Source organism: Acipenser ruthenus, chromosome 53, assembly GCF_902713425.1.
Source record: "Acipenser ruthenus chromosome 53, fAciRut3.2 maternal haplotype, whole genome shotgun sequence".
Classification (NCBI taxonomy): Eukaryota; Metazoa; Chordata; class Actinopteri; order Acipenseriformes; family Acipenseridae; genus Acipenser; species Acipenser ruthenus.
The window spans coordinates 8,460,804-8,482,276 of NC_081241.1; the positions used below are offsets into that span (position 1 = coordinate 8,460,804).

Here is a 21,473-nt window from a genome sequence, read left to right on the forward strand (position 1 = left end):
CCGGGGATTGAACCCACAACCCTCTGGTCAAGAGTCCAGAGCCTTAACCACTACTCCACACTTCTGTACTGTAAATACTGTGCATTCAGTTACGTTAATGGAGGCAAACTTTGGAACTCAAAAGCATGTTTTCATATTGCAAAAGAGGTGCATAAATACTTCAAATTTAAGAAAAATCTTGGTGTTGTTTTAAGTGTAAGAGGTACTCCAAACTCCTTTTTTATGGATGTCAGCAGTTTTTTTTAAAAAATCAAAGGTTGACTGCAGGACATCCATCTTATCCATGACCAGCGATCATGGCCTTTTTGTTATTGACTTTTTTTGTTATTTACACAGCTGAGGGATTCTTTGGAAGTACAATAAGGCCAGTAATTGAGTAAAACCAAACATAGTTCAAGTTTAGAAAATACTATAAAAGCAGGTACCGATCTAACAAGTGAAAACAACACAACCTTCAATATGGAAAGAAAAAAAAACAGTTGGCTTTTAATCTGTTTATTTTTACTTCTTCAAAACTTTCAAGGTAAGTGGAAAATAAATCAAAAACTGCAGGAATTTGACATTATTATTATTATTTGTTTATTTAGCAGACGCCTTTATCCGAGGCGACTTACAGAGGCTAGGGTGTGTGAACTATGCATCAGCTGCAGAGTCACTTACAATTACGTCTCACCCGAAAGACGGAGCACAAGGAGGTTAAGTGACTTGCTTAGGGTCACACAATGAGTCAGTGGCTGAGGTGGGATTTGAACCAGGGACCTCCTGGTTACAAGACCTTTTCTTTAACCACTGGACCACACAGCCTCCTATATGCATATAAATGCAACACTGACAATTTTATTCACCTTTTCCCTAGCATGCATACTTTCAAGAATTACACCAACAGTGATAACTCGTGATGTGGACCTAAAAAACTCTTCAAGTCTGAAAATTCACCAGAGACCAAAGAGATGGGGTGAGCTATAACCTGAACTTGACATTTCATGCTTCTGAAATAGATAGTATGGAAACTAAAGTTAACTACTGTTTATGCTGTCAAACATTTACATGGCACAAGTATATTCGTATAAGTATATAGTATAAGTATACTTTTTATAAGCTACACAATTAAAAAAGTTAAATGAAGATAATGTCCATTTAAAAAGTTAAATTAGCTGTTTTTGATAAGAAGTTTTTTGAAAATTGCCCAGAATTTGTCACAAAATCCAATATAGCTGCCAGACCATGTGACGTATGACCTCCATTTTTCCAGCAGTTTTTATTTTGTGACTATTTGAAAATGATGGCATAATAATAATCCTAACAATTATAATAGGTGTCCAGCAACTTCATTGCTTGGCCCCATAATAATTATAAGCTCAATTAATGATTCAATCAATTAATTTAGAGCTTGGTTGGAACAAAAACCAGCAGGACAGGGGTACTCCAGGACCAGGTTTGAGAACCACTGCTTAACAGCATCTTATGTCACTTTTTCACTGTTGTGCCAGAACCCTGCTGGCTCGCTAAGGTACAGTTCTGGGTGGCTTTTTTGTCGAACCAACCAAAAACTAACTGTGAAAATCAGGCCAGGGGGCAGGGTTAAGTGAACTTATGCTGCATCACTATTATTTTTATTTGTTTCTTAGCAGACGCCCTTATCCAGGGCAACTTACAGTTGTTACAAGATATCACATTATTTTTACATACAATTACAATTTATTCTTACACACAATTACTGATTTACACAGTTGGGTTTTTACTGGAGCAATCTAGGTAAAGTACCTTGCTCAAGGGTACAGCAGCAGTGTCCCCCACCTGGGATTGAACCCACGACCCTCCGGTCAAAGGTCCAGTGCCCTAACCACTACTCGACACTGCAGCCCAATGCACTCAAGATTGAAAACTGCTCTCTGTGCCTGCGCAAAATTAGCAGAAATCATGGGAAATGTAGTCTTAGCATTGAAAAGGTGATAATGAACTACAATAATCCGTTATCAAAAAGATGGGTGTGCATCTGATTTGAAGTATTTGTGCATCTTTTTTTAAACCTCCTATTATGTTGAGAATTTAGGTACATCTGTTATGTTTCGGGTCATATTGACCCGATGCAGTTTCAAACAAATTAACCTTAAATTAAATAAATGTTTTGATTTGAAAAGGTTTTACTTTTTTAAGCCCTCCTGTTTTTATTTAGTTGTTTTGACTTCATATCCCTTTTGATAGTATTGGTGTTAATAACATTCTTAATTTGGTAACCTGTTTGGCCCACTTTAATGTTCTATTTCATTGTAGTACTGGATTTACAGTTCAGTCTATGGTGTTACAAGTTTATTATGAAGAAAACAGTCACCCAACTGTCTACAGTTGTATCACAAATCTAAAGAAAAATATATTCAAATAGATATCATTCATTATTAATTTAACCCTCCTATTATGTTGAGAATTTAGGTACATCTGTTATGTTTTGGGTCATATTGACCCGATGCAATTTCAAACAAATTTAAACAGCCTTAAATTAAATAAATGTTTTGATTTGAAAATGTTTTACTTTTTTAAGCTAAATATGAACTTAAATAGTTTATTGCAAGCCTAAAGATACTAATTATTTGTGTACTGTTCCGCTAAAATGGAAGCATGATCTGAACATTCTGAACAACAGCCACTGCAGCTGAGACTCCAGGCAGTATATTTCTTTGTTTTGTTTATAAATACCTCCAGACAGGTGCAGCAATTTTCAGACATAATAAAACAAATAGATTAATAATAAAATAACACATGCAAGAAGTTTGTTTTATTGCTGCACACAAATCTACATAGATAAAAGCTCCGGGTCATAGTGACCCGAAACATCATCTTTGTATCCATAATCTATACTAAAAAAAGAAACATCTCAAAGGTTCTGTTTTCAGTGTATAAGTTCATGACCCCAACTTAGGAAAAGTCAGAAAATGTTCTACAGAAAAACAAAAGGGAAATGGCATTTAAGCTAAGAGAAAACTAGTGCCGGGTCAATTAGACCCAAAACATAATAGGAGGGTTAAAACAGTTTTTAAGAAAAAAATCTTAAAATTAAAATAACAAAAGGTACGTCACACCAATAAGATCTACATCTTCAACATGTTCATTTAATAAACCTGGTTGTTTTAGAAAACCACGAGGGTGATTTTCTTTGTGACCTGAAATCCAAAATTTCAGCCAGATAGATGAATTGATCAATTACTGCACTATAATAAAGTATTGCAGTGACAAAATGAAAATGAACTATGACATATGCAACATATCGCAGCAATGTCGTTTTTTATTCTTTTAGTTGAGCACACATATACTGTATAGAGGCATACATAATAACTGAAACATGTACACTATGACCCCTGTTTATATATATTTTTGTCTTCATGATCCATGGTAACCTCTATCACATGTAGCATGCTAATGTCAAATTTCGACTGTAACCTAAATAAATAAGTATTTTTAAAAGACAGAAATGAAATGCTATTTCTGTGTTTGTGTAAATTATTTTGCTCCACTTGCAAACATTTAAATATCGATCAAGCAATAAACCTAAATTTTAAAAAAAGCTGAGGGCTCCGAAGTGGCGCATCCAATAAAAGCACTCGCTAGAGTGCAGGATGCGCACTATAGCCTGGACATCGCGAGTTCGATTCCAGGCTATTCCACAGCCAACCATGGACGGGAGCTTCCAGGGGGCGGCACACAATTGTCCGAGCTTCGCCCAGGGGGAGGGAGGGTTGGGTCGGCCGGAGTGTCCTCGGGTCACCGTGCACCAGCGACCCCTGTAGTCTGGCTGGGCGCCTGCGGGCTTGCCTGTAAGCTGCCCAGAGCTGCGTTGTCCTCCGACGCTGTAGCTCTGAGGCGGCTGCACGGTGAGTCTGCAGAGTGTAAAGAAGCGGGCGGCTGACGGCACACGCTTCGGAGGACAGCGTGGGTTCATCTTCGCCCCTCCCGAGTCAGCGCAGGGGTGGTAGCGGTGAGCTGAGCCTAAAAATAATTGGGTACTTCAAATTGGGGAGAAAATAATAAAAAATAATTGGCAACGACTAAATATTTTTTTAAAAAATTAAAAAACAGCTGCATCGGTCTTTGTGTAAAGCAATTTCATACATAAACTTTGTTGATTTGTTTTTCAAATTAAACATGTCGACATTAGCATGTTAGCATGTTTTCCATTCCTCCTGCCATGCTGACATACTCACTTTTGTTTTTCATGAAAAGTTGGAGCACTGATACAGATTACAGTAGAAGTGACTGACACTGCACTGACTGTAGCAAATGCTTTAAAAGGTAAATGGTGTACTGGGTGGATTTCTGAATAAATGAATTTGTGTGAAGAATGCATGGAATGTGCCTGGACTAACAATGTGTTAATTGATCAATTCACTGGGCGTGAGCTGGGGGGGGAAAGATAAGGCAGAAGAAGCAGCAAGGAGCGGTTAGTAGGACAGAATGGTCACCGACTGGGGCCGACGCTGTCGACATCCCAGGGGCGGAGGACGCGGCAACCGAAGGAGGAGATGAGAGAGGTACCCAGCATCTGAGGCTTCTGTAAGGGGCGCTCGTAGAACCCCTGATTGGCCGAGACATCACACTGCCTGGGACCTGAAAATAAGGACAAAGCATTGCGGTTAGTATAGGACTCGGCACGAGTGACCACGTCCTGAAGAGAGGTAGAATAGAAGAGAGCCTCGAGTGAGATGAGCGCAGGAGCTGCGACAGGACAGAGTTTGGCCGGGGGTCCGCTCTGACTCGTGCGGTGAGAACCCCTGAAGGTAAGGGAGGCAGCTGCCAAGCCCTGAGTTCGGGGAAGTGAGCCTCACTTGCCCCCCAGAGATGACCGATGTGAAGGCATGTAGAAGGTGGAGGAGGGGGGGAGGAGGAAAAAACGAAACACTAGACAGAAAAGGTGCAAGTGATCACGTCTTAAATAGTAAATAGATACTAATTAACAGGCGATTAGAAAATTGAAAGATTAGAGATTAGCAGCCCCCCCCAGCTCTACGCCCCCCGAACCTCGCAAGCTAACATTTAATCCAGGCACTTGTATAAAAGGAGAGTGGCTGAGGGTGCTAGTGGTTGAGTGTGAGGGAGGGTGAGGGAGGGTGAGAGAGGGTGAGAGAGCGTATGAGGGAGTATGTGAGAGTGTGAGACATACTGTTTTGTTAATTGTTGGTTATTTCAAAGTGTTTTTTGTTTATGTTAATTATTTAAATAAAAAGTCTATTATTTACTGCACTTCCTGTCTCTGAGTGTCCTCACTTGTGCTATCATGCCACATACTGATCAGTGTATTTAAATACCTTTCTGTTTTTCCCCAGATGGATGTGTTTACAGGCCAATGATATGCACATATAAAGACGAAATAAAAGAATATGAAGACAAGGAAAGAAGCCTTTCAATAGATTTGACCAAACAGCGAGATATATTGTTATCAGAGGTAGAAAAGCTTACAACGTCATTTATTCAAAATGATGAAATCTATAATTATGTTGAGGATACTGTGGAATTAGCAACAGAAATTACCGTCTTAATGAAGCTCTGGAGCACTGAAGTTACATCAAAAAAGTATATACTGAGCATAAATGGCACATTAAATATGAGTAATACAAACATCCCTGAAAGCATTGAGAAAAAATTCAGTGATCAAAGAAGTGAATATTTGAAGAAACTTGGAATAACAATAGGGATAAAAGCTTTAGTTTATTTTATTTTACACTTTATTACTTATTCAGCTAATAAGTTTATAAATACAATTGTTATTACCCTGACAAGTACTCTTGCTCCAGGCCTTCAGATGGATCAATCATTCAAAACATATTATCGTCAGAATACAAACGCTTACATTTCTAAGTGGTATGCAAAGCAGGGCGTTCATACAGCAGCAAGCAAGTCAACGGTTTTCAAAGCAAAAGTAAAAGGTTTTGTTCAGACTGCAACTGCATACATCAAAGATTCTTCCAGGGATTTTTACAAGAGTAAATCCTTTTGGGCAACCACACTGATCTCTGTGGCAGGGGCAGCCCTTTCACAAGGTCTTCAAGTGCATCAACTTATTCGCATAGAAAATGAGATGAAAGAATTAGTTCAAAGTCACAAAGTTCTATACTCTAGCCTTCAAGTGTCATTAGCAAACATGACTAGAACAAAACAATCTTTACAGGAAGAATGGAAGTTATCAATTGATATTTTTAAGAACTTGACATTTTACATAAGTGACACAAAGTCCGCTTTTGAAGAGCTACCAGTAAAGCAGCAGTTGAATGTCAAAGAACAGTTGCCTGAACTTCATAAGCTTCTAGAAATAGACATTCAAAGTACAACTTCAGACAACATATTACAAAAACAGAGGGACATTTTAAAGTATATGACCAGCATGAAAGATTCCATAAAAATAATCAGAGCTCATGTTCTATTGGAGGTGATACTATTGCAAGTGATAAAAAATGGTCTAAACCATTCCCAAGAAGTTGATGTAATTGTGGCTATTGTCAATGGTCATCTTGATAAAGAAGAAACAATGCATAAAAAGATAGACTTGAAGGTAGTGTTGTGTCAGATATCTGAATGGAGTAATGAAGGCTATTATAATTACTATGACTTATCTGATTTTAGACACTGCCCAATAGACATAAATATGGAAGAAGTCAAACGGAAGCAACACGAAAGAAAGAATCTTATACAAAAGTTAAATTCATTAATTGATACGTGCATACTTATGAATTTTCAGTTTTGTCCGACAGTTTCTGCGATTGCAAAGACATTAATGTTGACTGAGGAAGAAACCAAACGTCATATTAAAATGATCAAGCCTGATATGCAGGATTTCAATGGAACACCGTTATAACAATCTTGTCAAACAAATAAAAGGCTAATTTATGAGTTGTCCCAGTTTTTAAAATGTATGAATCTTCTGAATTCTGCAAAATGGATAAATGTCATCAAGTAAATGTTTTTTTTTATGGAATGGTGAAAGAAGATAAAGTTATGGTAAATATTCTTGACTAAAAGCATTAAATACACATGGCTAAATGAACATTTGTAAACCTGCAAGGGAGTTATCTCTTATAAGGAGTGGAACTATGCAGAATCACCTCTTGAAATATCTTGGGGGATATTCAAACATATAAGCAATTTCCTCAAGTGTCGGCCATTCTTCTGCCAGAGCGGGGATCCTGAATTTACAGAAGGCAATACAACTTCCCATTAGAATGGGCACCAGTTCCCATTTTACATTTCCAATTATCATCAGTGATAAAAACAAATATTAAAGGAGCAATTATGAAAAGATGTATTAGTTGTGCGCTGCTGCCACACAGCGCCATTGTCCTAGGTTTGAATTCGGCCTAGGGGGTCTGTCTGTGTGGAGTTTGCATGTTCTCTCCAATGTGTTCGCATTGTGGGTTTTCTCCAGGTACTCCGGTTTCCTCCCACAGTCCAAAGATGTGTGTTTGTGAGTGTGTGGTTGCTGCCCTGCAACGTCCCGTCCAGGGTGTAGTCTCGCCTTGTGCCCTGTGTATGGGTTAGGCTCTGGCTCACCGCAACCCTGTACAGGATTAAGCCGTTAGTGATAATGGATGTATACATGTACCTAGATACCTTGGTATCTAAAGTATAAAATATTGTATATTTAAGATTAAAAAAGCTAGCACTGTTGGGGCAAGGGAAAATCCTGTGGCTGCATATTTCAAACTCCTGGAAATCAATTAAAAAAAAAAAGATATTTGGTATTTTTGAATTTGGGACAAGGCAATTCAAAAGAAATGTATTTAACAGTGGAAGTAAATCTGTCAGGTTCTCAGGTCGAAATACTAAGAAAAACAATGTAAGATTGGCATTTTTTACTTTAATAGCTGTATTTTGTGGTCACGTGACTAGAAACAATGGAAACTTCAGTCTGACAAAAAAAATGATATAGTTTGCCAGGTGTATCTGAAAAGAAACAGAATTATTTTGATGTAAAACAGGAGAGTTACAAATTCACAAAATACTTGTAGCACAGAGTGTCACCATGGCCTCAGCAGAGAAGGGGTTAATTATATCATTCTAATCTAAAACAAAAAACAATATCATCTATTATTAGTGGGGCTTACGAAGCAAGAGTCCCGTCTTTAAATCTTCAACATACTTCTTAGAATTATTCTTTGGCACGCTACTCCTCTTACACAGTTTATGCTAGAAACGCTGTTCAAACTTTAAAACAGGTAGACCGGTCTGGAATAGTGTGCTTGTGTACAACTTTTTGATATCTTTTATAGTTTTTAAACTATTACGCTTTTTGTCCTTTTTTTGTCCTTCATTCACTTTAATGGGACTTTCTTCAACATTCTGAAGCTCTCCATTGTTAAAAAACTCCCAGACTTCCAGCATTCTATTTACTGTAAATGATGTAACTTTTGACACAAATCAGCTGCTTTGACCACTTTCCCAACAAGCTAGACAAAAAGTTAGACCATATGGAATCTTCCTCTACTTCTCTGCAATTCAAATCTGAAATCAAAACAGAAATAACTTTTACCAATCAAGAGGTACACCTGTTTTAGTAACCGCACCAACTATGTTTTCTGTGAACTTTTAGAAATAACTGCCGTTTTGACCACTTTCCCAACAAGTTAGACAAATACTAAGAACAAATTGAATCGTCCTCTACTTCTCAGCTATTCAAATATGAAATCAAAACAGGAATGGCGTCTACCGAAATGTCGAATTATAGCACATTCTGAGACAATTAGTAAACAATGTGACTTTTGACACAAATCAGCTACTTTGACCATGTGGCAAAATGGTTACCGTGCGCAGGCGTGGTGACGTCACAGACCAGAAATACAACTCAGGAAGTAGCTAGTGAAACTGAACGCAACGGTGCTCAGCATTTTATTAAATAAACAAAAGATTTAAACAAAACAAAACACACTAAACAAAAAGGCACGTTGGCCAAACAGACAGAAACTAACAAGTATATTAAGCTATAGCAATTATTATTATTATTTATTTCTTAGCAGACGCCCTTATCCAGGGCGACTTACAATTGTTACAAGATATCACATTGTTTTTACATACAATTCCCCATTTATACAGTTGGGTTTTTACTGGAGCAATCTAGGTAAAGTACCTTGCTCAAGGGTACAGCAGCAGTGTCCCATACCAGGGATTGAACCCACGACCCTGTTCACTTTCGTTGTTCGAACATACTCACGTCTCTCTTCTGACAGTCTCCGCTCTAGCGCGGACATCTGCAGGCTTTTATATTCTGGCCGAGGGGTTAACTAGCTGTTAATTATTTTTTTACCCCTCGGCCACAGTCTGCACGGGTTTATTAAGGATACGTGACTGTCAGCTAGTTGAATAATCAGTAGCTGATCAGTCACACATCCTCACGAGGTTTTTAATAAATCAACAAATGACAGTGGCTTTTGTCCGCGCCGCAGACAATAATAATACAAAATAATAACACAAAATAACAAAAATACTGCACAGTATATATATATATATTATTATTATTATTATCATTTATTTCTTAGCAGACGCCCTTATCCAGGGCGACTTACAATCGCAAGCAAATACAAATACATTCAAGTGTTACAATACAAGTAATACAATAAAGAGCAAGAAATACAATAAGATGGGTGGGGCTCCCCATCACAGACCACTTTCCCAATAAAGCAAGCCTCACAACTTGTAAAGTTACCATCTAGTTTATTTTTATTTTTGTACATCCTACTTTGCTTCCAAACATTTGACCTGTGTTAACATTTGACCTGTGTTAACATTTGACCTGTGTTAACATTTGACCTGTGTTATGTCTTATGAGTTGTTGTTTAGGACATTAATCACCCACTAATATTCACATACTGTACACCGTGTACTGAGATTACTTATACACAATGAGATGTATACACTTCATACGAAGATGTATATGTTAGAACCGATCCCAAAATCGGGCAGTTGCCGTAATGCCCGGGTAGTTGGTGAAGTGCCCAGATGCAGTGGGCAGATACTAACTTAGCACCGAATTTTATTTCATTTCGGCATCTGCCCGGGCAGTTCCTCAAACTGCCCACAGCCAGCCGGGCTGATGATGAAAAAACACGTTCAACAGATTACCGTTCCTCTGCAAGTTAGAAAAACTTGGAGGAATCTACCAAGACTATCTATACAGGACAAAGGCTACCTGGCCAGCCTATTAAAAACAGGTACACTTAGTAATGGCCTTAAAGCTTTGAGAAAATTCAACTGGACTGATACATAAGTGCCACTAAGTCTTAAAATTCAGTGGATGAATTAAAGTACTTAATTACTTAGAAGTTATAATTATTTTTTTGTTTTTGTTTTTCAGATGGCTGGATGAAATAGCTGGCAGCGGGTTTAACCACCCAGCTGCCTATTTATTTTATAAATTTCCATATCAAAATGCCTACTTTTTTATTGTTGATTTGTTAGTCTAAGCCTAGCAGAAATACACAGGTACAGTTTTCAAAGTACATTTTGCTTTGTTTTGGTGTGTGAATTGTAGGTCGTTTTGACCAATACCGATCCTGACTAAGTTTCCTGACAACCCCTTGTAACATCAATAATGAAATAAATACCCTTATTCCATTTGCTGTAGTCGGCCTCCGTTGTTTACTCCGTGAATCCGGCCATGCCGCTGTCCTTCTAAATTCTTGATCAGCAAATCCATTTGTCTCTGTTGTTATCAACTGAAACAAGGGTTCATCAAAAAACAGCTTGAAATAAACTAGAGGGGTGATCTATACTGATGTCCACTGTAGTCTTTGATGATGCTGTAAATGGGAATCTGGGAGGTGCGGGGATAATATTTTACTAACATTCTGAAAGGAAACATACTTTTCTGTATCTTCGTTTTCATTGGCTACCAGACTTTCCCTGCTACTGTCATCACTGACACTCTCCAAATCTATTGAGTCATCACTCCAATTTCATAATCTCTATCTTCCTCCTCATCATCACGACTAACTGTTCTCTTTTTGCTGCAAGATGCCATTTATTTATTTATAAATGCTTATATACAGTCTCACACCGCTCCTGCTCATCACAGATCTCCTCCCTGCCGTCTTTTTCCACTTCGGTCAAAAACCCCAGCAAGCCTTGAACAAAACAAAGAACAAAGATTTTTTTTTTTCCCTCAAGGTTACTACTTCCCCCTTTTTATAGTTCTGCCCTGCTCCTGCCCTACATTAATTCTTAAAGTCATATACCCTCCTACCCCCACTGAATAATTATTCCTTAAGTTAAGGTAGCCGCGCAACCTTAACTCTGCACCTTTATGTGTATGTTTCCCGTTACACGTGACATCACATGTGACATCATCGATGACATCGGCAATGACATCACTAAGCACATGACAAATTCTCCCTGAAGACTGGCCATACGAACATAATACTTTTGATCGGTAACATGTTCAGCAACTACATTAGCATTCCCACAATTTTTGCAGTCAAACTCATTATTTCACCAATGTTCAAGTAAAAGCAGTGAACTCAAAATACAGTAGAGCTAATTAATTAGTTAGGGACCTTCCTCATATTACAGAAACTAATAACAAACCATATTTTTCCAAATGCTAGCAGCAATATTGATACAATATTTTCTGGATCTCGAATATGCAACAATGGCTTTCTTACATGAACTGCACTGTTTCACATGGCAAAAGGAGCCACTGCATTTTCCACTGCGTTATTATTTACTTTATTTTTGCACTGTTAAATATTCTTCTTTCAAACGTTACAGTTCATTATGAAGCACAGTTTGACAGCAAAGATTGTGGGAATGCTAATACTGAACATGTTACCAATCACAAGTACTATGATTTTCCAGTGTGTTATGTTTGGACGGCCAGTCTTCGGGGAGAATTTGTCATGTGCTTAGTGATGTCATTGCCGATGTCATCGATGATGTCATATGTGATGTCAAGTGTAACGGGAAACATACACATAAAGGTGCAGAGTTAAGGTTGCAATTTCCTAACTTTTTGGACTTTACTTTAACAACGTTTTTGCCATTGAATTTCCATTGTTTTGCAGAAGGCATCTTGGAAAATCAAAAAACCACATCACACAAGAGACACACACCAAGACTACCCACCGCGAGTAGTATTTATTAATTATGTCTTGTCATGTCTTATACTTTCCAAAATATATATTATTATTATTGACACATATCATTAACAAAAGTTAAATAACTTGTTTTATTTTACTCGTGGGTGTTCTAGCTTTCTGATACATCTTTATTTCAGGGGTTTCTTACAGTAACACACATAAAGGTAATGATTAATAATAGATTTTACCCACCTGTCAATAAATTACTTCGCATTGTGAAGAAGGTCTCTTTCAAGAAAGAAAAACACCTGCTCGAGCTGTATCTGTTTGTTGTGTTAGCAGTAGAAGAGCACCAAGTTCGTGGACCAGCGCCCGCTGTTAATTTAAAATTCAGGGCAGCAGTGTGGAGTAGTGGTTAAGGCTCTGGACTCTTGACCGGAGGGTCGTGGGTTCAATCCCAGGTGGGGGGACACTGCTGCTGTACCCTTGAGCAAGGTACTTTACCTAGATTGCTCCAGTAAAAACCCAAATGTATAAATGGGGAATTGTATGTAAAAATAAGGTGATATCTTGTAACAGTTGTAAGTCGCCCTGGATAAGGGCGTCTGCTAAGAAATAAATAATAATAATAAAAACCTCAAACTTCCTTTGGCAGCGATATACTGTAAACAAATAGCAGAAAGTGTTTAGTATATGTACTTAAATATGGGATATATATATATATATATACACACACACTAGTACCTATCAATTACCATTTACATTATTGTGCTTATCAGTATGACATACTTTTTTTTGTATCCAGCAAGCAGTGTGTATTTAGTTTTGTTCTAGTCGGGCCATGTAAAGCTGTCAGTCAGAGTTTAACAATTAAATTACAGCTTTGACAGAAACAATCACAAACACAATAACCCCAATCTCCAATAAAACCAAAAGCAATTGAAAGTTTATTGATTATTATTTATTCATTTGTAAGACGCCTTTATCCAAGGCGGCTTACTTTTTTTTTGAAGTGAGCAACAATACAAGCCAGTTTGTAAAGGGAGGAACTATTCTACATGTTACGTTCTCTTTGTCAATTCTGTGTTTCACTTGTCCTGTCTCTCTGACCGCTGACGCTGTCTGTGTGTGTGTGGAATGAAACACTGACAGTATCGTTGAACTCCTGACCGTTTCATAACAACAAGAGTGAGGGGAGGGGGGGAGAAAATCATATTTCTTAAATGAACAAATTATCATTAGTTTCCCCAGTATTGAAGGCACAAAAATAATTATCAGATTACCAGTTTAATCCAGACAGAAACACAGATCTGACCCGTGTGTGTGGAACAACAGCAGTGTGGAGTAGCGGTCAGGGGCTCTGGACTCTTGACCGGAGGGTCGTGGGTTCAATCCCAGGTGGGGGGACACTGCTGCTGTACCCTTGAGCAAGGTACTTTACCTAGATTGCTCCAGTAAAAACCCAACTGTATAAATGGGGAATTGTATGTAAAAATAATGTGATATCTTGTAATAATTGTAAGTCGCCCTGGACAAGGGCGTCTGCTAAGAAATAAATAATAAAAACAGGCTATTCAATGTCTCCCTATTCAGTGATTATTTTTGTGTTTTTGTTTCTTTTCTCAGGAGAAAGCAGTTTTTGTGGATGTTAAAGAGCCAGCATGAAGTCTGCAGGTATTTCCATCTTCATAGCTGTCCTCTAAGCCTCTATCCTGGGGTGCAGCTCCATGTGGCCTTACTAAGGGCAGCAGTGTGGAGTAGCGGTCAGGGCTCTGGACTCTTGACCGGAGGGTCGTGGGTTCAATCCCAGGTGGGGGACACTGCTGCTGTACCCTTGAGCAAGGTACTTTACCTAGATTGCTCCAGTAAAAACCCAACTGTATAAATGGGGAATTGTATGTAAAAATAATGTGTAAAAAAAAAATATATAATTGTATGTAAAAATAATGCAATAAGTAAATCGCACTGGATAAGGGCGTCTGCTAAAAAATAAATAATAAGAATAAAAGGAGTGGCAACAGATTGAGATGAATCGTGTCAATGAATTACAGAACAAATTACTTCACAGGGAAAAGAGCTCAGGTGGTTGTTTGTGAAGCAAACTAAAATGGTCAATTAAGTTTTGAGGTGCTAAGTAGGCCAAACGGGATGTCCGATGAACACATCCATAATGTTAATAGAGTCAAGATTACTGTGACATCTCATGGGTACAGAAATCTGGTGGAGTTAACTGACAACAACAACCGCAAGGTTTTTGCAGTAAACTACAACATCAACATCATCTGGCTACTGTGGTGCAGGAATTGATGAGGAATATACAGAGCAAACCCCAAGTTGACGTGCGAATCATTGTGTGCAATGCAGGAACAGATGCTGCAGGAAATTACATGACTAGGTTAATTAAGGAAGTGGGCAGCAGTGTGGAGTAGTGGTTAGGGCTCTGGACTCTTGACCGGAGGGTCGTGGGTTCAATCCCCGGTGGGGACACTGCTGCTGTACCCTTGAGCAAGGTACTTTACCTAGATTGCTCCAGTAAAAACCCAACTGTATAAATGGGGAATTGTATGTAAAAATAATGTGATATCTTGTAACAATTGTAAGTCGCCCTGGATAAGGGCGTCTGCTAAGAAATAAATAATAATAATAATAATAATAATAATAAGGAATTAAATAATCAGGGGATCAACCTTCATCAGATGGTGGCGTACAACACCATTGTGTCAACATCCAACACGTTTAATGTTTATCAAACCTATCGTACAGAAGTTCTTGAAGAAGTATTCTGGAGTTTTGAGCAACGTGGGTTGCCTTTTAAAAAAACCAATCTAGGAATATAGAGGGTACATTTACAGATCAAATTAATATGAAAGATGAAATGAGTTTTGTTCACAAATGGAAATGTGAATCGCAGCCTCTTGCGAAAAATTACTAATGATAGTAATAGAATGGATGTCGACATGGAAGGAGACTTAAACCAGGATAATGACCAAAACAGCTTTGGGGAAGAGCTTAATAATAATGTACCTGGTTGTTCTTGGAAGAGGTCTCGGCGGCACAGGAACGTGCTCAATTCGGAGGAGGAATATGTGGTGAAGGAGAAGTCGCTGCTCGTAAAGGACGGTCGAGTGGAGGTGGAAGGAGCAAGCAGGAGGAACCCAGAAGACACCCACCTGGTCTCCTTCCCTCTCGATGAGTCCAGAACCTTCTACACTCAGGTATATATTTTGCTTGAACAAAAGTTATTGTATTTCTTGCTCTTATTGTATTGTAACACTTAATGTATTTGCTTACTATTGTAAGTCGCCCTGGATAAGGGCGTCTGCTAAGAAATAAATAATAATAATAATAATAATAATAATAATAATAATAATAATAATAATAATAATATACTGCTTTAAAAGTCCATGCCCTCTAAACGCTGTTGAGCTAGGGGATATATAATCCCTGATATACACCCTCAGAATGTTTGTAACCTCATCACAAAAATAAATCAAGTAAGATCACTCCACCAGTTATTTGAAATAAATTGTTATTAAAAGTAAACTTCAGCCTTTTTAATGTCAACCAAGGGATGGTTAAATGAAAAATAATACACCTAGCCTACCTTACATGTCCACGGACGCTGAGAGAGATGTAGAGACTTTAGTACAGAATTACTGTCGGGTAAACTGAACAGGTGCTGCAGGAAATTACATGACTAGGTTAATTAAGGAAGTGGGCAGCAGTGTGGAGTAGTGGTTAGGGCTCTGGACTCTTGACCGGAGGGTTGTGGGTTCAATCCCAGGTGGGGGAGACACTGCTGTTGTACCCTTGAGCAAGGTACTTTACCTAGATTGCTCCAGTAAAAACCCAACTGTATAAATGGGTAATTGTATGTAAAAAATAATGTGATATCTGTATAATGTGAAATAATGTATAATGTGATACCTTGTAACAATTGTAAGTCGCCCTGGATAAGGGCGTCTGCTAAGAAATAAATAATAATAATAATAACACAGACATGTGTTTAAAACGCGTGATCTAGAATTATTCAAATGAAAGTGTGCAACACCTAGGACAAAACTATTTAAATGATTATTTCCGGTTTCTTATCCTGCACTGCCACCTTGTGGTTTTAAAAGGCAACTGTTATTTTGTTTGAAGTTGAATAAGACTCAATTGAAACAGGGAGGCACTGTACATAAAATTCTACAGAACTGTGCGTCTCTGCCGTTTGGTTAAATGTTATAATGAATACAAATTAAAAAAACAGACTGGACCACTCGACTTCTTCATTAATTCTTGAATGTATTTATTTCAATATATTTTTAATTTTAAATGCAAGTCCTCCTCGATGTTATAGTGGTTAGTATCACGGGGTTCAGAAAATAAGTTTTTTTTAATTTAATAAATAAAAATAGAAGGATAGTGAATTACTTTCGCTTAGAATATTTAAATCTTTCATGTTGCTTGTATTATTTCAATAAGCACAGGTCCAGGATTGAGAACCACTGATCTGAGGCACATGAGGCTGTTTCAGAGAACTTTTGAATCCTCAGCAAACCACTTTATCGCTTTTGTCCACTTTTACTGTCGCTTGAAACATAGTTTTTTGTCTTTTTTGCAAAAGTAACCAGCAGATACAGTTGAAAATTGGGCGCAGTTTAACAAATAAAGTATTGCTGCATTCATTGTATTATGATACAATTGTTTTTCTTGCCTGGGCCATAGTTGCGAAGAAACATTTCCTTGGCGCTCCCAGGAGTAGCGTGTTTGGAAAGAACAGCGAGAATAAGTACACACGGGTACCAGCCTGTTTAAACTGGATGTACGGTGCACACCTTTTCTGTATATTATTATTATTTATTTCTTAGCTGACGCCCTTATCCAGGGCGACTTACAATTGTTACAAGATATCACATTATTTTTTACATACAATTACCCATTTATACAGTTGGGTTTTTACTGGAGCAATCTAGGTAAAGTACCTTGCTCAAGGGTACAGCAGCACTGTCCCCACTGGGGATTGAACCCACGACCCTCCGGTCAAGAGTCCAGAGCCCTAACCACTACTCCACACTGCTGCCCCCGAGGCTGTGTGGTCCAGTGGTTAAAGAAACGGGCTTGTAACCCGAAGGTCCCCGGTTCAAATCCCACCTCAGCCACTGACTCATTGTGTGACCCTGAGCAAGTCCTCCTTGTGCTCCGTCTTTCGGGTGAGACGTAGTTGTAAGTGATTCTGCAGCTGATGCATAGTTCACACACCCTAGTCTCTGTAAGTCGCCTTGGATAAAGGCGTCTGCTAAATAAACTAATAATAATAATAATGTATAACTGCACAGGCTGGGGACCGGTGTGACGTCATGCACATAAACAGTGAAGCAATACAATGGGATACACTGACAATCGGTTTCTATCGTCACGCGTTCATGTAGTGGAGACAGGGGACAATTGCAACAGGTCTGACGTTTCGCATCATTACTCCGAGAACATTTGAGCTGGTTTTTTGATACAAACAACTTTTGTGTGTAACCATTTCCCACTGTTTTTATGTTAGAGGTAATGTAAAGACCACAGTATTGCTTCAAATGCAAGGAGCTGGTGTTATAATTAACCCCATGGCCGGGTACGGCTGTAACAGTGGTCGGGGTCAAACGTAACACTGTAAAGAATAACAAATACATAACAACATGTTTCATTTAACTAGAAAAAAATGGTATCTTTATTCAATAAGATATGTATTTATTATACTCCAACAATATCCAAAACTGTTTTGTAATTTGAAGGCTATACTATCATTCTTATTGAAGACACCTCGTTATTTTTCTGATAGTTTCAGATCCACTTGAACATAGAAGACACTGCCAGTTTTGTCACTACGTACTGTCTTCATTAACTATTAACTCCAGCATTGTCTTACAATGTAGGTACAATGTATGATCCCCAGATAGCAAACTAACATTGAATCAACGTTATCTTTAGGGCGAATTGGTCGCCATGTGAGATGTCGAAAAAGCTCGTTTTTTCTCTTCAGTCTTTGAAGAAATTAATATTTTATAAGAACATAAGAAAGTTTACAAACGAGAGGAGGCCATTCAGCCCATCTTGCTCGTTTGGTTGTTAGTAGCTTATTGATCCCAGAATCTCATCAAGCAGCTTCTTGAAGGATCCCAGGGTGTCAGCTTCAACAACATTACTGGGGAGTTGGTTCCAGACCCTCACAATTCTCTGTGTAAAAATGTGCCTCCTATTTTCTGTTCTGAATGCCCCTTTATCTAATCTCCATTTGTGACCCCTGGCCCTTGTTTCTTTTTTCAGGTCAAAAAAGTCCCCTGGGTCGACATTGTCTATACCTTTTAGGATTTTGAATGCTTGAATCAGATCGCCGCGTAGTCTTCTTTGTTCAAGACTGAATAGATTCAATTCTTTTAGCCTGTCTGCATACAACATGCCTTTTAAACTTGGGATAATTCTGGTTGCTCTTCTTTGCACTCTTTCTAGAGCAGCAATATTCTTTTTTGTAACGAGGTGACCAGAACTGAACACAATATTCTAGGTGAGGTCTTACTAATGCATTGTAGAGTTTTAACATTACTGCCCTTGATTTAAATTCAACACTTCTCACAATATATCCGAGCATCTTGTAGGCCTTTTTTATAGCTTCCCCACATTGTCTAGATGAAGACTCCTAGGTCTTTTTCAAAGTTCCCTTCTTCAATTTCAGTATCTCCCATATGATATTTATAACGCACATTTTTATTGCCCGCATGCAATACTTTACACTTTTCTCTATTAAATTTCATTTGCCATGTCTGCACAATTCTTGAATGCTGTCTAGATCATTTTGAATGACCTTTGCTGCTGCAACGGTGTTTGCCACTCCTCCTATTTTTGTGTAGTCTGCAAATTTAACGAGTTTGCTTATTATACCAGAGTCTAAATCATTAATGTAGATTAGGAATAAAAGCCATGCAGCGAACCTCTCTTTCATGGGACTTGAATTTAAAATATATTTCTGTAAAATAAGTTCGTTAAATATAGTGTTTAGTTTAGGGTTCGGTGTTGGATAATTATTATTCGTATTTTAACGAGTCGCCTGTCGAACTCGCGGACACGCTACACTGGCCGCTCATTTGCAAAATCCAAAATGGGGCGTTATTGCCAGGTAGCCGATTTTGCCGACTGCTGTATCTGTCTTGTGTATGTGTTTAGAAATCACCACTACTATATGTGTCAAGAACTTTTTGTCTTGTTTTATCTTCTTTGTCACTTTTAGTGAGCACGTCTTTTCCTCACGTTGCACAGTTTTTTTTCCCGACACTTTAAAAACTGCACAAATGTTTTAATCATGTTTAATTTTACATAGTGTATGTTTTTTACTCTGTATATACACAACTGCCAAGGTGTACTTTAAATGTTTTTAAAGGTTTTTAAAAATATGTATTGTCATCTTTTGAATGTTTTCCTGAAAAGAAAGGAAACGTGTAAATGGATTGTAAAATTGTGAATGTTTTGAATGTAAGATGAGTGTAATCAAATAGAGATCATTTTAGTATGGTTTTCCAAACTAGATGAGACAAAGGAAAGGGGAGGAGCAACCTAAACTAATGCAAATTATCCCAAGAATTCTGGGATAGGAACCAAGGACAAAGATCAAAAATGATCTTGTATTGATGATTTCAATTCGTTTACATTCTCAATTAATTCACAATTGTACATCCCATTTCTTTCATGCAATTCCTTTCAAGAAGAACAGTAAAACATGTCAATACATAGTTTTAAAAGCATTTAAACTACACCTAGACAGTTGTGTATATACCAGGTAGAGAAGGTACACATTGTAAAATCAGACATGATTACAACATTTGTGCAGTTTTTTAAGAAGTGCCTAGAAAAAGAACCACCTATAAAAGAACAGTGCACTGTGAGGGAAAAAAGTACTAACTAAAAGTTCTCAAGTGACAAAGACCATAAAAAAAGACTAAAAGAACAATGCTGCAGCAGCAAAGGTCATTCAAAATGATCTAGACAGCATTCAGAACTGGGCAGACACATGGCAAATGACATTTAATAGAAAAAATTGTAAAGTATTGCATGCAGGCAATAAAAATGTGCATTAGACTCACCTTAAGACTCACCTCTTCAAACAGCACCTGTAGATCTCCTGTTTGTATCCTGGGACACTATCACCCTTCATTTAGATGTGCTTTATTTTGCTCTTATCTGCCCCCTATTTTACTGCATTTAATCCTGTACTTCAGAATACTGTAATCTGCCAAGTGTTTAACCTGTAGTACTTTGTATTTAATCACATCCTGATGTAACTATCACTATTTAATCATATCCTGATGTAACTATCACTATTATCTGCTGTATTATTGAATTGTGGTTTGTCACACTTGTACTTTGCTTGAACAAAAGTTATTGTATTTCTTGCTCTTATTGTATTACTTGTATTGTAACGCTTGAAATGTATTTGCTTACGATTGTAAGTCGCCCTGGATAAGGGCGTCTGCTAAGAAATAAATAATAATAATAATGCATTATAAATATCATATGGGAGATACTGAAATTGAAGAAGGGAACTATGAAAAAGACCTCAGAGTTTATGTTGACTCAGAAATGTCTTCATCTAGACAATGTGGGGAAGCTATAAAAAAAGGCTAACAAGATGCTCGGATATATTGTGAGAAGTGTTGAATTTAAATCAAGGGAAGTAATGTTAAAGCTTTACAATGCATTAGTAAGACCTCACCTAGAATATTGTGTTCAGTTCTGGTCACCTCGTTACAAAAAGAATATTGCTGCTCTAGAAAGAGTGCAAAGAATAGCAACCAGAATTATCCCGGGTTTAAAAGGCATGTCGTATGCAGACAGGCTAAAAGAATTGAATCTATTCAGTCTTGAACAAAGAAGACTACGCAGCGATCTGATTCAAACATTCAAAATCCTAAAAGGTATAGACAATGTCGACCCAGGGGACCTGAAAAAAAGAAACAAGGACCAGAGGTCACAAATTAGATAAAGAGGCATTCAGAACAGAAAATAGGAGGCACTTTTTTACACAGAGAATCGTGAGGGTCTGGAACCAACTCCCCAGTAATGTTGTTGAAGCTGACACCCTGGGATCCTTCAAGAAGCTGCTTGATGAGATTCTGGGATCAATAAGCTATTAACAACCAAACGAGCAAGATGGGCCGAATATTATTTTCTAATATTTTACTAGAAACTTTGAATACAACTAAGTATAAACTCATAGCTACTGCACTGGGAGTGAATCTTGTGGAGCCCCGGGTAGGACGGCGTAGCGGTGCACCCACACCATAGAAATTTAAAAAAATGACATTACATCGTCTGTTTCTTATAACTTTAAAAAAAATGACGCAACCTCCGCTCTAGTGCCGCTGAGAGTATCTATGCTCCGGAAGGGCGAGTGGGCGACGT

At 38.0% G+C, this 21,473-nt stretch overlaps 1 protein-coding gene across 1 annotated transcript; it reads left to right on the plus strand.

Moving 5' to 3' along the window:
- The first annotated feature begins 455 nt into the window (after positions 1-455).
- LOC117967993 (uncharacterized) lies at positions 456-6,841 on the plus strand. The gene is made up of 4 exons (XM_059016437.1): positions 456-523; positions 857-955; positions 4,216-4,284; positions 5,316-6,841. Exons 1-4 carry the CDS (start codon positions 460-462, stop codon positions 6,839-6,841), a joined length of 1,758 nt encoding a protein of 585 aa, XP_058872420.1. The 5' UTR covers positions 456-459.
- Positions 6,842-21,473: the final 14,632 nt, after the last annotated feature.